At 43.5% G+C, this 14,416-nt stretch overlaps 1 protein-coding gene across 1 annotated transcript in view; it reads right to left on the minus strand.

Annotated features, from left to right (window-relative positions):
- Window positions 1-14,416, minus strand: part of LOC137562609 (A.superbus venom factor 1-like) — a 554,872-nt gene that overhangs the window by 155,538 nt on the left and 384,918 nt on the right. Inside the window, exons 27-29 of the mRNA XM_068274112.1 lie at window positions 10,071-10,163; window positions 6,819-6,969; window positions 21-187 (exon numbers count right to left, since the gene is read on the minus strand). Coding sequence (XP_068130213.1) covers window positions 21-187; window positions 6,819-6,969; window positions 10,071-10,163 — 411 coding nt within the window. The remainder of the gene's footprint in view (window positions 1-20; window positions 188-6,818; window positions 6,970-10,070; window positions 10,164-14,416) is intronic.

Genomic DNA, 14,416 nt, shown 5'->3' on the forward strand with positions numbered 1-14,416 from the left:
GATCAATAAAAATGACCTACCTGAGTGGATCCATAGAGCTTTCCATGAAACTTTCGTTGTATCAGCCAGTCAGCCAATGGTACAGTCTCCTTATACCTCCCCGTGTTTGAAAGAGCGAGAGAAGCGTAGGCCGTTGCCTCAATAGATAGCTCACTATAGGCATTGTTGTCACCCCAATAAGTATTTCCTGGAAGAAGGGTTTAAAGTAGCAGGGTCAGCCATACTATGCCGGGGGGAAAAACACATATATACTAAGTAGATAACTACTTGTTCCACTTACATAACAGATGTATTGTATTGTCCACATTTTGATTTCAGTGAATTTTGTATAGTTAATAAAGATAATTATATTCCTGGCATTTGCCATCTTGGATCCCTATGACTGAAGTCAATCCTGATGTAATTTCCTCCCTTAGGGCTAGCTCACACTGGGCGATTTTTCAGCATTTTGTTGATCACTGGCAATCAACAAAATACTGCTGCTAACGCAAGTCAATGGTTGTGTTCACACTGTAGCGATCGCCAGTGATTAGCAATTTTTCTGATGGTGCATGCAGCGTTTTTGGAGCGATTGCATTTCAAGGTTATAGAATTGCAAAACGCAATCACTCCTAAATCACTTTCCTTTATAGTGAAAAAAAAAAAAAAAAGCTTTTTGCTGATCAGCAAAATGCTACCAAAGTGCCCAGTGGGAACTAACCCTTAGGCCTTGTTTCCATCTATGCGCTTCAATCCGCTTCTGTCCGCTTTTCAGCAACATGTATCAATCTGTAACATTGATGTGCTGATAAAAAGCGGACAGAAGCGGACAGATGGAAACAAGGCCTTACTCTTTTGTTTTTCTCCCAGAATCTGCCTAGTCATAGCCAGCTTGCTCTGTAAACATGTGAGCACAGAAAGATCAGGTTTCAGCCCCCTGTCACACTGAACTAGCCCTTAGCCAATCAGTGAAGAGAATAGATGTGGGAGGGATGATGACAGATGAGATTTATTACAGCAGACACATTTCTGAATAGATTGGAGTGTTTGCAATGCAGGATAAGGTTTTAGGCTGCATATTAATAACCTCCCTGGCATTCCAATTATGCGCAGCCGCACGGCTGCGCATGTTTTTTTAAACCTATTTTTTTCTCAAGTAGCTAGCCTGTCGCTAGCTACATTATGCCCCCCTCCCTGCGCTTACCCACCCACCCCTCCGATCACCGCCGGCACACTTGCCCATAAGGAAATCCCGTTCTGAACAGAATTTCCTTTAGGGCTTCCCCGTCGCCATGGCGATAAACGTAATGATGTCATCAACGTCATGACGTCATAGGGAGTCCCGATCCACCCCTAATGCACTGCCTGACACTGATTATCCAGGCTGCGCATGGGGGCTGCGGGGGGGGGGCCTTCTCTAGGGTAGCGGCGATCGCAGCAAACACGCAGCCAGCAGAGTGCTAGCTGCGTGTTTGAAAAAAATAAATATTCAAATTGGCCAGCAGGGCTTGAGCAGTAACCTCCGGCGTCTCTGGACGAGCTCAGCTCGTCCAGAACGCTAGGGAGGTTATTAAACACAGAGTAGTGGGTAAATGATATAGTCTTAAATGATGCAAATGACTCTTTAAAAATGACAATTAGGGCAGGTTGGAAATGCCAAATTCTGTTTTTGAATTACCGCTTTCTGAATTCCACAGAATTTTTTTGATCAATAAAATCAGCTATGTGCAAAAGTAAAAAAAAAAAAGTGAAAACTTTGTATGCAGATGTGTTATTATGCAGAAACCACATTTTCAGTCAGTAACCTCTGTATATTTCTCAGATTTCTCCGATTGACCTAATACTTCTGAAGTCTTCTGATTGGCTTAAAATTTTTGTGTTAACCAAATTTCAGTGGAAAAATTCTGCTATTCTCCAAAAAAATCTTAGATTGGCCTAAAATTTCTGCAGTAATCCGTTTTCCAAGGGAAAAATTCTTAATTCTCAGATTGGTCCAATGCTTCCAACGAGTCTCCTGCTTACATTTTACGAATCTTGGAAAATCGGAAAACTGATTTCCAAATATCCCATCGGAAATAGGCGTACTGCAGCAGTAATCAGAAATCGGTTGCAGAAATTGGAATTCTTTGGAAATGCCGCATAACTGCAACTTGGAAATTTTAGACCAATCACAGAGCTCAGAAACTGTCCCTTGCATACCTGATGTTTAACTCTTTCAGGCAGAGAAAGAAAAAAAGGAACACATGTGTGTGCTAGGCACTGTACATACACATGTCTATCTCATCATGTCACATGTCACCTCAGTTTCCTTTAACGTAGTGATGAGCGGAAATTATGCCTATGTGTAATTATTGTAATCCACAATTATGCATCATAATCGTAATGCAAAATTTCAGGGAAAATCATCAATAATTTTGTATGTAATTGTAATATTTCATAATTTTGCATAATGGTTCACATACTTTTTCACATAATTTTTGCGTAATTTCACATAATTTTGGGCCGAGTTTAGCATAGCCTCCTGCCCTTCCTCACGGGGGCAAAGCCTCCATACACGCCATTGCTACCAAAATGATTACATATGTTAAAGGACACACGAGGCAAAAATAAACTAATGAAATAAACAAACTGTATCTATCTTCCTTCTCCTAAAAATTACTTTTTAAGATATTCAACAGTTTTATTTTATGGTTAAATCTACTTTTTAAGTTGTATCTGTTTTATTGTTTTTTGCTTAATGACACATTCATTAAAGTATGCCAGATGTAAAATCTATGAACTATTGACCCATTTTATCTCTTTCCTGCTCTCAGAAGCCATTTTCTGCTAGGAAAGTGTTTACTAGTTGGAATTTCTTATCAGTTAGGGTCACACTGTAGTCACTTCCTGTCTGAGTCAGGACTGAGTCAGCCACTTACATTTAACTCTTTCAGGCAGAGAAAGAAAAAAGGAACACAGCATAGTTATTTGTGTGCTAGTCACTGTACATACACATGTCTATCTCATGTCACATGTCACCTTGGGTATCCTTTAAAGGGACTCCGAGCTCATAAAAAAAATGAAAGTTGTACTCACCTGGGGCTTTCTCCAGCCCAGTGCTGGTCGGGAGGTCCCACGACGGCGTCCGGAATGGCTGACCGGCCGCAGCCCGGGCGACACACGCCCGAGTGTAGGGCTGCTCCTTCCGCATATGATGCGAATTACGTCACACGCCGGCCGCCTCGCGTCATCACGGCGGCCGGCGTGAAAGTACTGCGCATGCGCGATTAAAGCGCGCATGCGCCGTACTGCCACGCCGGCCGCCATGATGACGCGAGGCGGCCGGCGTGTGACGTAATCCGCGTCATACGCGGAAGGAGCAGCCTGACACTCAGCCGAGTGTCGCCCAGGCTGCGGCCCGTCAGCCATTCCGGAGCGGGGAGAAGGAGAGGAGCCAGGACGCCGTCGTGGGACCTCCCGACCAGCACTGGGCTGGAGAAAGCCCCACTGAGTACAACTTTCATTTTTTTTATGAGCTCGGAGTCCCTTTAAATTAGTGAGTACAAGTTTTAAAAAAAGAATTTTTAAAAAAATTCTCAAAGTTTTTTGAGAAAATTGATTTTAAAAACGCAAGAAAAATGTTTTTTAAACAGTTATTTTTCGTATAAAAACATTTTTTTTCTTTTTTTTACTTTTAATCCCTAAAAACAAGAAAAAAAAACATACCACAGAGAGATCTGCAGCTTCTCCTGCATATAACTCACTCAGGCTCGGGATTACCGCTCTGAGCTGTGGATTTCCGGCCCGACTCTGGATTACCGCTAAGGAGGTTAACATATGTAGCAATTTTGGTGTCAATAGCATATATGGGGCTCTGCTATTCACTGTTTAAGTCAGAATTATGCCAACATTACACAAAATTTTACGCAAAAATACGAATGACAATATGAAATCAATTGAATTTACACATTTTAATGGCCTATAGGCGTAACTGGGAAAATTTACGTGACATTTTTAGTAATTGTAATTAGCTGATCTAAAATGTACTGTATAATACATGTAAACATATACAAATAAGAAATACATTTGTTTCAGAGTAAAAGGAGCTATAAATTACTTTTCTCCGATGTTGCTGTCACTTACGGTAAGCATTAAAAATCTGACAAACCTGACAGGTCTTGGACTAGTCCATATCATCATGGGGGAATCTCAGGATTTTCTTTATTTTCAAAAGCACTTATTGAACATCAGTTGCAAATCAACCTTGTAGAGATGGACTAGTCTAAAACCTGACAGTTCTGTCAGATTTCTACGACCTATTGTAAGTGAGAGCAACATAGGACAAATGTAATATATGGTTCATTGTACTCTGGAAGAAATGTGCATGTATGAGATTACATATATTTTACATTTTTACATTTTTTCCTGATAGTTTCACTTACCTGGGACTTTTGCCAGCCCCCTGCAGCTGCTCTGTGTCTGGCGCTGTCATTCCACGATCCTCCATTCCCCTGTCCCAGCTCAATTTTGCTTTCTTCAGTCACCGCGCCTATGTGGCCCTGGCCAATAGAGTCTGGCCATGCTCTTATAACCGGGAGCATCCTGCACAGGCGCAGTATGAGAACAGTTCTACTGCGCCTCTGCAGGATGTTCCTGCTCACCAGAGCATGCACGAGGATGCGCACAGCCAGGGCAACACAGGTGCAGTGGCCATCAACTTGCAAGCTGGCGAAAGATGCGGCGGGGACTGGAGATTTGTTGAGTACCGGCATAGGTACAGAGCGGCTGCAGGATGCTGGCAGAAGCCCTAGGCCCAGGTAAGGTATTTTTTTTTTATCATTATAGGTTTCCTTTAAAATTCACATTCTTCTTAAGGCTCACATTATAAATCGCAATCGCAGACGCCAGCGTTTTGCAACTTTTTTGCTCAATTTTTTTAGCACCTCCAGGCAATTGCCTGCACGTTATTGATTTTAAGTAAAGTGCTTTTCTAAGCGCTTTTGCAGAGCGATTCTTTTTTTCACTTCCTGATGTCAGTCAGGAAGTGAACTCTTTGACCCCGAAAGGAATAAAATACAATGGGCTTAATTCAAAAAACTCAGTTATCACGCCTAAAAGCTTTGCACGTGCAAACTAGGGTGCAAACTACTTAGCACCCTAGTTTTCACGTGGAAAGCTTTTAGGCGTGATAACTGAGTTTTTAGGGGTGATAACTGAGTTATCACGCTTTTGTGAATCAAGCCCAATGCATTTATTCTAAAAAGCGCTCGGGAAATCGCTATACAAAGTGCTTTTTTCAAGTGCTTTGCGATTTCCCAATGCCTTCCATTATAGGCAAATTGACCCGAAAATGGTACAGGCAGTGCTTTGGTGAGCGGATCGGAATCAAACTGCTCATATGTGAACACTCTCATAGGGACGCAGCGGATAAGGTGTCAGGACACCCTAGGAAAGAAGAGACAAAACAAAAATCGGGAGCCCAAATGGTGTAGTATGTCAGTAACACTGAAAACGATATGATGATAAAAGGGCTACTCACAAAGGTGGGTTGCTGGGGGCAACCGACCACAGGAAGCAGGTGGAGATAATGAACCTATCTCGACTCGGGGTGTCCCAGACTGGAACTGGTGGCGGTCACTTCTTTAAAAGACAATAACGGCTTCAAACATGGCCCGTTTTTTGAACCCCACCCACAACAGATGTGAGGGGGAGTGACTAAGCATAATGAGGGTAAAGAAGTACCCATGCATACTGGCTCTACATACTCTGGCACTCTTATTGGCCTGAGGAAGCGGGCTTAGACCATGAAACGTGTTGCCTGTTCAAAAATAAAATTATCTTTTTTTCCCATGAGAATGTCTTTATTGAGGTAAGGCACCTCATTTATTGTTCTTACTGTTGTTTTTAACTCAGTTTTATAAACTCCTGGGCGCTTCTTTTAGGCAATTTTGAAAATCGACGGCGCTTGAAGGGACTCCGAGCAGTGCAGAAACTATGGAAAGATGCATATCATTTTAAAGCTCTCTTTCTCCTCTTTCCAATGATATATAAACCGCCGCCCTACGCCTTTTAGTTTTCGCTTTTTAGTTTTTGCTATTTTCGCGATTGAAATTGCTGCGGCCACGATTTCGATCGCGAAAATAGAGAAAACTAAAAGGTGTAGGGTGACGATTTAGGTGTCGCCAGAAAGAGGAGAAAGAGAGCTTTAAAATGATATCCATTTTTCCATAGTTACTTGTATTACACAGGACGACACTTTCCCCAGTGTCAGCAGCTCCATTCAGCAGAAAAAGTCGTCCTGTGTAATACAATGTATTTATGGAAAGATGGATATCATTTTAAAGCTCTCTTTCTCCTCTTTCTGGCGAAAGAAAAATCGTCGCCCTGCGCCTTTTAGTTTTCTATATTTTCGCGATTGAAATCGCGGCCGCGGCAATTTCAATCTCGAAAATAGCGAAAACTAAAAGGGTGGCGGTTTATATATTATTGGAAAGAGGAGAAAGAGAGCTTTAAAATGATATGCATCTTTCCATAGTTTCTGCACTGTTTGGAGTCCCTTTAAAAAAAAACGAAAGTGCCCTAGGTGTGAACAAGCCCTTGGATAGTGTGTGTGATTGCAGTTGCTTTCCATGAGAGATGGGGAAATCCCAGTGAGATTGGTCTGCAAGAAAAATTTAGTAGAGGAGCTCACGTTTGACCTCTAACTTTTGACCTCTGTGTAGGCTTAGCATGACCAGCCAATCAGATAAGCAAAACTAAGTCACCTGATTAATTGAGCATGTGCTTTTCCATGAATTCTTAGTGCAGGAGAAATTCTCTTACCTCTACAGCACTGATGGTGCTCATAGTATATACTATACCTATAGATGCAGACATCAGTTTTTCTATGCTCTGTAGCCTTCCCGCTTTAGCCAGGGCATAAGAAGTGATGGCGACAGAATACGAGTTCTTGAGAGATTGATACTTCTGATTTATGTATCCAACAGCTTTATTAATGCCGTTCCGTAATTCCTGGATGGAAACAATTTCAAAATCACATCTTTCAGTTTCAGTGTAAAATCGTTGGATAGTAAGTTTTGCAGAATAATTTTATGTTAGTTGAAAGTCCACTGTTTAAAGGGACTCCGAGCACCTCTCATGGGCATGCCTTTAAGCCAGACGACTTCTAACAAAGTCGTGCTATGACCCCTTTGCAGGAGCCTCTTGCAATGGCCATGCGTGTCACTTCCTCTTCCTGCTTCATTCAGTGATGCACTTTTCTAACAGAGAAGACAAGTGTGACCTGGAGGTTATAACATAGCCAAAACGGCAGCTGCGATTTTTCAATTGAAATCGAACGAAAAGTATTTGGTGTAGAATGGCGATTTAGGCATCAAATGAAAGGAGAGCACAAGCTACAGAGAGGTATGTATCTTTAAGTCCTTTGCAGTACTGGTCGGAGTCTTAAAGGCATGCCCATGAGAGGTGCTTGGAGTCCCTTTAAAAATTGTCCCTATTGCTAAAACTACCCCCTGCGCTTCTTTTAACAGCATGTCCCTGCCAAATAGCAATGGTGATGTCTTCAGTCCTGATGAGAGGTCTTCCTGCCATTTCTCCTCTCCCACCAGGCTCTCTGTCTTGTGCCTCTACCTCTTTATTCCCCACCCATCCTATGCATCCCCCTCTTTTGTGTGTCCCCCTTTTCTGACTGTCCTCAGAGGAGCTCACAATCTAATCATATCATAGTCATAGTCTAATGTCCTACCACATTATTTTTGTGTATTTATATAGCACTGACATCTTCTGCAGCACTTTACAGAGTTTCATAACGATTAGCTCTGTCCACATCCTGGTGACGCCTTTTCCCCCAAAAGTCTCACCAAATTTGCAGAGAAAAAAAACCACATATATCATGGCACATCACCTCTACTTAGGACATTTAAATAAGTTATTAAGGAAAGGGAGGTGCTAAAGGGGGTGTGGCCAGAAAAATTGCAAAAAAAAAACAATAACCCTTTGCACACTCGCATGCAAATGTTCAGACAAATGCATTTACAGATTCACTCATCCAGGCACCACTGTCATCCCTACAGCTAAGTTAAAAGTCTTAACCAGGGGTCTTAGTTCACAAAGGAATGCATACTCTTGCATAGTCACCTACACAGCGCAGAAGTATCCAGGTAAATGTAAACGTCCTAACTCTGGCCCTGTAACATGCATAGTGCAGACATGCAAACATCCATTGCATCAACCCTATCTTGGGATTAGGAGCACACATCCTGACATCCTCTCCTGGGACAGATAGCGCATCATACCAATCGCACAAGGGAGCTAACGTAATTTATCCATGCGCACCATGCACATACACACATATAAGCCAGGCACATCTCCTCTAGCTAGGACATTTAAATAAGTTATCCCGCTGATGTCACCTGGAGCGTACTGCGCAGGCCCGGTATGGTCTGTGCCAGTGCAGTATTCTCCTGGTGACATCAGTGGGAGCGAGGACACGGCAACGCAGGCGCAGTGGTTTTCTGACTTTAAAGTCTTAAATTCCAGAAGTGAACCAGAGGCTGGGCCAGAGCATCGGTGAGTGGCTGCGCGGGCACAGGATGTCTGTGTGGGACCATTAGAAGCCCCAGGTAAATTCAACTAATTTTCCCTCGACCCCCCTACAGTACTCCTTTAAAGACTAAGATGTTTTCAGTGGCGTAGCTAAGAAGCTGTGGGCCCCAGTGCAAGTTTTGCATGGCCCCTCTAGCCCAAGGGCCCTGATGCGGTCACTACCTCTGCACCACCTACTGCTACGCCACTGATGGTAATTCCCAGCAGTGTTTGTGAGAGATTTTATCGTAGTCTATCTTGTTCTGTTTTTAAGGTATGTATTGCTGCCTTTAAAAACCTGCTTCAAGATTTAAAGACTTCCTTCAAGACTGCAGAGAACTCTGGAAGAAAGGGCATAGCTGGGAGAAGCTAGAGGAGAGTGTGAGGAGGCAATGAGGACTCATAGTGGGAGCCTGTTGACCAGGGCTGGATTTTGCACGTGCCTACAGGCGCCTGATGATGGAAAGGCGGCTCACTCTCCTACCCTACTGCCTCCCTCCATCTTTCACTTTGCAGAGTCCTGATGAGAGTGTAAATGAGAGGTTACTCACTCAGCTCTCTGCATTCCACTACTGAGATCTCCCTTTAGTCAGGGGCACCTCTGGCTACTTAATACTGAGATTCTTCTAGCTACCTAATACTTAGGGGCACCTTTAGCTACTTAATATATAGGGCACTTCTTGCTACCTAATTACTAAGGGGCACCTGTAGCTACCTATGACTGGCAAAGGAAGTAAGGGAGGAGTGACAGTTGAGTCAGCCAGTAGACTCGCGGTGCGGTTCAGCGGGTGTTTGTAGGTTTATGGAGGGCAGAGCCTAAGGTTCCAGGACATCTGTGCCTAGGCTTCTGTGAGGTAAATCCGAGCCTGCTGCTGAGTGTTGGCAATTGATATCAGTGCACCATTAGTGGCTGCAGCTTTCAAGTAGGGATGGTCATAGTCAGCCAACTTCGCTACACTGGAACTACCCGTAGTTTTACCCAGTTACGCTTTGCCAAACTACGGCTTCGAAATCAAATATTCATTTTGCATGCATTTAGTAGACTACGCGTTAAAATACGCAATTACACGTAGTGCGAAGCGTAGTGTATGCGGATGCTTGTGCCCGTATGCAAAACATTTAAGGCATTCATTTCTCTTTAAATGCTTATACTGGGAACTGTTCTATGCGTACATTCCCTTTTCCAATGTGTAAATTTGTAAGCATAGAAGCGCACACGGAAAATTAGACGCGAGTAACATATTCGTAGTTCACTACGCAATACACATGTTAACTACGCATAGTGGACGTAAGCTATGCGTATCGGTACTTCGCTATGCGTAAATTCGTAAGCGTAGTTTTGAAACTTTACCTAAGAACTACGATGTGTGGATGCGAACTGCGATGCGTAAATTCGCACTGGCGTATTTTCTCCTCATCCCTGCTTTCAAGTGCTTTGAATCCAACTGGAGAAAAGTGCAATACAAGTGCTAACATTTCTATTTAAATATAGATTATAAGAAAGGTGAAAATATTATTTGACAACTTACAGATCCACTACATAACCTCTGACTTTCCAGGAGAGCGATAAGTACAAAGGCTGTTAGTGTAGAATCTCTTTCAGCTGTGTTTTGTGTACCACCCTGTACAGAAAAGACATACATACGATTTTAGAAAAAAAAGCAATATGTATTTTGCTCTATTTTTAGTAATTACTGGGATTTGTTGTTCATGTTCACATAAATCACTTGAGTTTTTCACTTGTATGAATTGCGCTATTTTATTCAATACTAGCTGATGACTTGGCGTTGGTTGTTGTTGGCTCCACCCACTTTTTAAAATCTTGACACACAGTCACTCCATGAGCACGTTTGTGAGCTTTGGGGTTCTTTGCATCAGTAATTTAAATGTTCCCATTGCATTGAAACAAATAGGATTGGCTGTTTGTAGCTCTGCCTCTTTTGTGAATTTGGACCCCGTCACCCAATGACCAACTGTACCAGGTTTGAGGCCTCTGCCAATAACAGTTCATGAATGAAAGCAATGTAAAAATTCTCCTTGAAAATCAATATGTGTCAAGGCTAGAAAAAGTTGGGCATGGCCACCAACAACTAAATACATATCCGAGCAATGCTGGGTCTTCAATGGAACGAGGCAAATTACTAAGCAATTACAATGGAATAAAATGTAGAATACAATACAAAAGTTATTTTAAACAGAAGTTGAAAACATTTCTCCTTGGAGAAAACTTAGGAGAAAAAAAATTAATTGAATAAGGGCCGTGATTTCTACTGTAAGGCAATGATGATTGGAAATTTAGTCTGGGTCCTTTTTGTGTGGCTTGCTTTAGGTGTCATAAAGTCACATAAGTGTATAGTCACTAAGCTGCAGTAAAGTGTAACTCATCAGGGGTCAGCTCCATGCAGAGGGTCCTTAAGTAGGGGATGCTCAAATTTTAAAAAGGGCCTTGCCCCCCCCCCCTCCAAAATGCACAGTAGTACCTACAAGTGGTGTGGGACCTTCCCCCTCCAGCCCCCTTGCCCTGCAGTGACATGTGACCTTCACCCCCCCCCCCCCCCCCCGGCTCTCCAGCTGTCCCAGACCATCCCCCTGAGCCCCCCTGCTTGACACATACATTCAGTCACAGAAGCGCTGGCTGCATTCAATGTTGTGGAGTCAGCCCGGGGCTGTCAGCAGTGGCCGCATGTTCCCCCCTCCTCATTTCCAGCTAGGGGGGTACCGGTTGTCATATCGGTGCTGAATGCAGATGCTGGGTTCCATGTGGGTTCTGGGTGTGGGTACAGGGTGTCATGTGGGTTCTGGCTATGGGTGGGTATCAAGTGTCATGTGGGTGTTGATTTCAAGTACTTAACGCCATGTGAGATCTGGGTAGTGGATGTCATGTGGGTGCTGGGTGCAGGTACTGGGTGTGAAATGGGTGTGAATACTTGGTGCCAGGTCTGTACTAGGTGCTGGCTAGAAGTTATGGGTGGGCAGTGGGTGTTACGTGGGTTTTAAATGCAGGTACTTTGGGTGCGAGTACTGGTTAAGTGGGTGCTTGGTGCAGATAGTGGAAGCCATGTGGAGGCCGTGTGCAGGTGTGAGTACTAGGTACAATGTTAGGCCTGGGTGCAGGTACTTGGTGTCATGTGAGTGTGAGTACTGGGTGCCAGCTATGGGGGAAAGGGGTGTGGGTGGATGTTGGAAGAAGTAGAGGTCAGTAGACGTCAGTGTGGGTGCTGCAGGAAGGGGAAGTAATTGGGGGTGCTGGGAGAGGAGAGGTCACTGCGGGTGCTGGAAAGGGAGAGATCAGTTTAAGTGCTGAGGGAGGTCACTATGGGTGCTTCTGGGGACAAGAAGAGTGCCATTGGGGAAAGAAGAGGTCCATGTGGGTGCTGGGGTAGACAGGCTCACTGCAGTGCTAATGCTGGGGAGGGAGTGGTCAGTATAGGTCCTAGGTGAAGGGAGAGGTCACTGTGGCTGCAGGGTTAAGGAAGAGGTCACTGTGAATGCTGAGGGAGGGGAGAGGTCACTGCTGCCAGGGAGACACCATCTTACCTTCTCCCACACAGCTGCATGGATGGTTACACTATGAATCCTATGTGGGACCTCTTTACTCCAAAGTTTCTCAGATGGGGAGAAGCTTCCTGCAGTGGTGGGTGGGGCTAACCATGACTGGGGTGAGGATTATTTTTTGCAGCCAAAGAGACCTTTTTATGGTTATTTTAAAAGGGGGGGTTCTTGGGCACCCAGAGCCCCCCCTCTGCACGTGCCTGTCAGGGGTAGACATGTTACACACAGTGATGAGCAAAAGCAGGGATGGTCGTAGTCAGCCAACTTCGCTACGCTTGAACTACGTGTAGTTTTACGCTATTACGCTTCATCAAACTACGGCTTTGAAATCAAATATTAGCTTCGTATGCATTTTGTAGACTACGCATTAAAATACACAGTTACGCATAGTGCGAAGCGTAATGTATGCGGATGATTATGCCCGTATGCAGAAAATTTTACGCATTAATTCCTCTTTAATTGCTTATACCGGGAACTCTTCTATGCGTACATTTCCCTTTCCAATGCGTAAATGTAAGCATACAATACGTACACAGAAAATTAGACACGAGTAACACATTCGTAGTTCACTACGCAATACACATGTTAACTATGCATAGTGGGTGTAAGCTACGCATAGCGGTACTTCGCTACGCGTAAATTCGTAAGCGTAGTTTTGAAACTTCATCTACGAACTACAATGCGTAGATGTGAAATACGATGCGTAAATTTGCACTGGTGTAGTTTCTGCTCATTCCTGAGCAAAATTTCCAATATTATTTTCGCATTACTTTTCGTGAAAATAATGTATGGTATGATTAATTTTTTAAGTGAAAATGCTAATTTTGAGGGGTTAAAATATCAAATTTATTTAAAATATTGTTTTTTCGATTTTATCAATTTTTTGTGAAGAACTGAACTGAAAAATACAAGCTGTTTTTGCAAAAATGTTCTCGAAATTCAAAATAGCATATTCGATGCAAAAATTAGCAAGCATCACTGGTTACGCACAGTATTTAGATGCATAAATTACCATTACCATGCGTAACTAACTACCCTATATTACTAACACTTTACTTATATAAGTAACCCTTGGTTTATAAGCCTATTTTGCAGCGCCCTCTTCCCTGTGTGGTCTTCTCCAACACTACATGGGCTTAGTGACTCATCGTCTATCTTTATCACTACCTTGCAATTTGCGCACTATTGTTTACTGTGTATCACTACTACTCATTGTACCATTGTTTAACTTTGTAATGTCCCCATGTATCATTGTTAATCAATCTACAGCAGTGTCCCCAATATCCGGCACCGGTGGGGACCACCATACATGTGTTTGCTGGTTGCTTGAGGAACTGGCTAAAAAAGCACAAATCTTCCTCCTCGTGCTGGATAAAATACTCACCAAGCCTCCAATGACATCCTGTAGCTCCTAAAGGGCTCCTGGGGGCTTTACGACATCCCCCTTAGACCTCCCCCGCATTTCACCTGACCCCAGGAGTCTTGCACGGATGCTAGAAAGCCGACAGGAGCCCGCTAGGAGGTACAGGACATTGCTGGAGGCTTGGTAAGCATCTTGTGACTGGCAAAACCCTCCAAAAAACTTTAAGACCCAGTCCCCATTATCCCCGCCTCAGGCATGAGACTTCTGGTTACCTGAGTTCTGGATAACAGCGACTTTGCCGTAGTGTCTTCTCTATCTATTGCAGAGCCAGGCATAATTTGTTAGCTAGCGGGATAGTAGGAGACGCCCAGATCGATTTAGTGCATAATAATACTTAGCAATAATTCTATAGTATAAAATATTAATAATAATATACCTTGGTCCTACCTTATAAATTCAGTAGGCCTTGGTAAAGTAAAAAGACATTTATTGGGCTTTATTGGGATCCATTATTATGTATAGCAGGTGGGTAGAAGACGCCATGTGTTCGCCTGAGGGGGTGAATGTTAACTATTAGCCGGGCAAACAGTTCGGGCCACCTCTAGTCACATGAACTACAGTGACAAGCACGTGACATATTGGAGCCGTACACAAAGGGTGCCACAAACCTGCTGGGAGCTGTAGGAGAGAAGAAGACCGACACCCGAATGATTTGTAAGCAGTGCTGCTTGAATACCACTTTTCAAAATCTGGATTGAATTCGGATCCGGATACCCAGATATCCGATCCGAATTGGATATCCGAGTTTGAAATTTTGGAATCTGAATCCGAATCGGATATCCGAACCCAGTATTCCAGATATCCGCCCGGATTCGGATATCCAGGTAGAAAACCGGAAGTGGGCTTTAAATTGCCTTTAAAATGTGTTTAGGGTAAATGAGGCATGTAGCATCATGATTT

This window comes from Hyperolius riggenbachi, chromosome 3 (assembly GCF_040937935.1).
Source record: "Hyperolius riggenbachi isolate aHypRig1 chromosome 3, aHypRig1.pri, whole genome shotgun sequence".
In the NCBI taxonomy this organism is placed as follows: Eukaryota; Metazoa; Chordata; class Amphibia; order Anura; family Hyperoliidae; genus Hyperolius; species Hyperolius riggenbachi.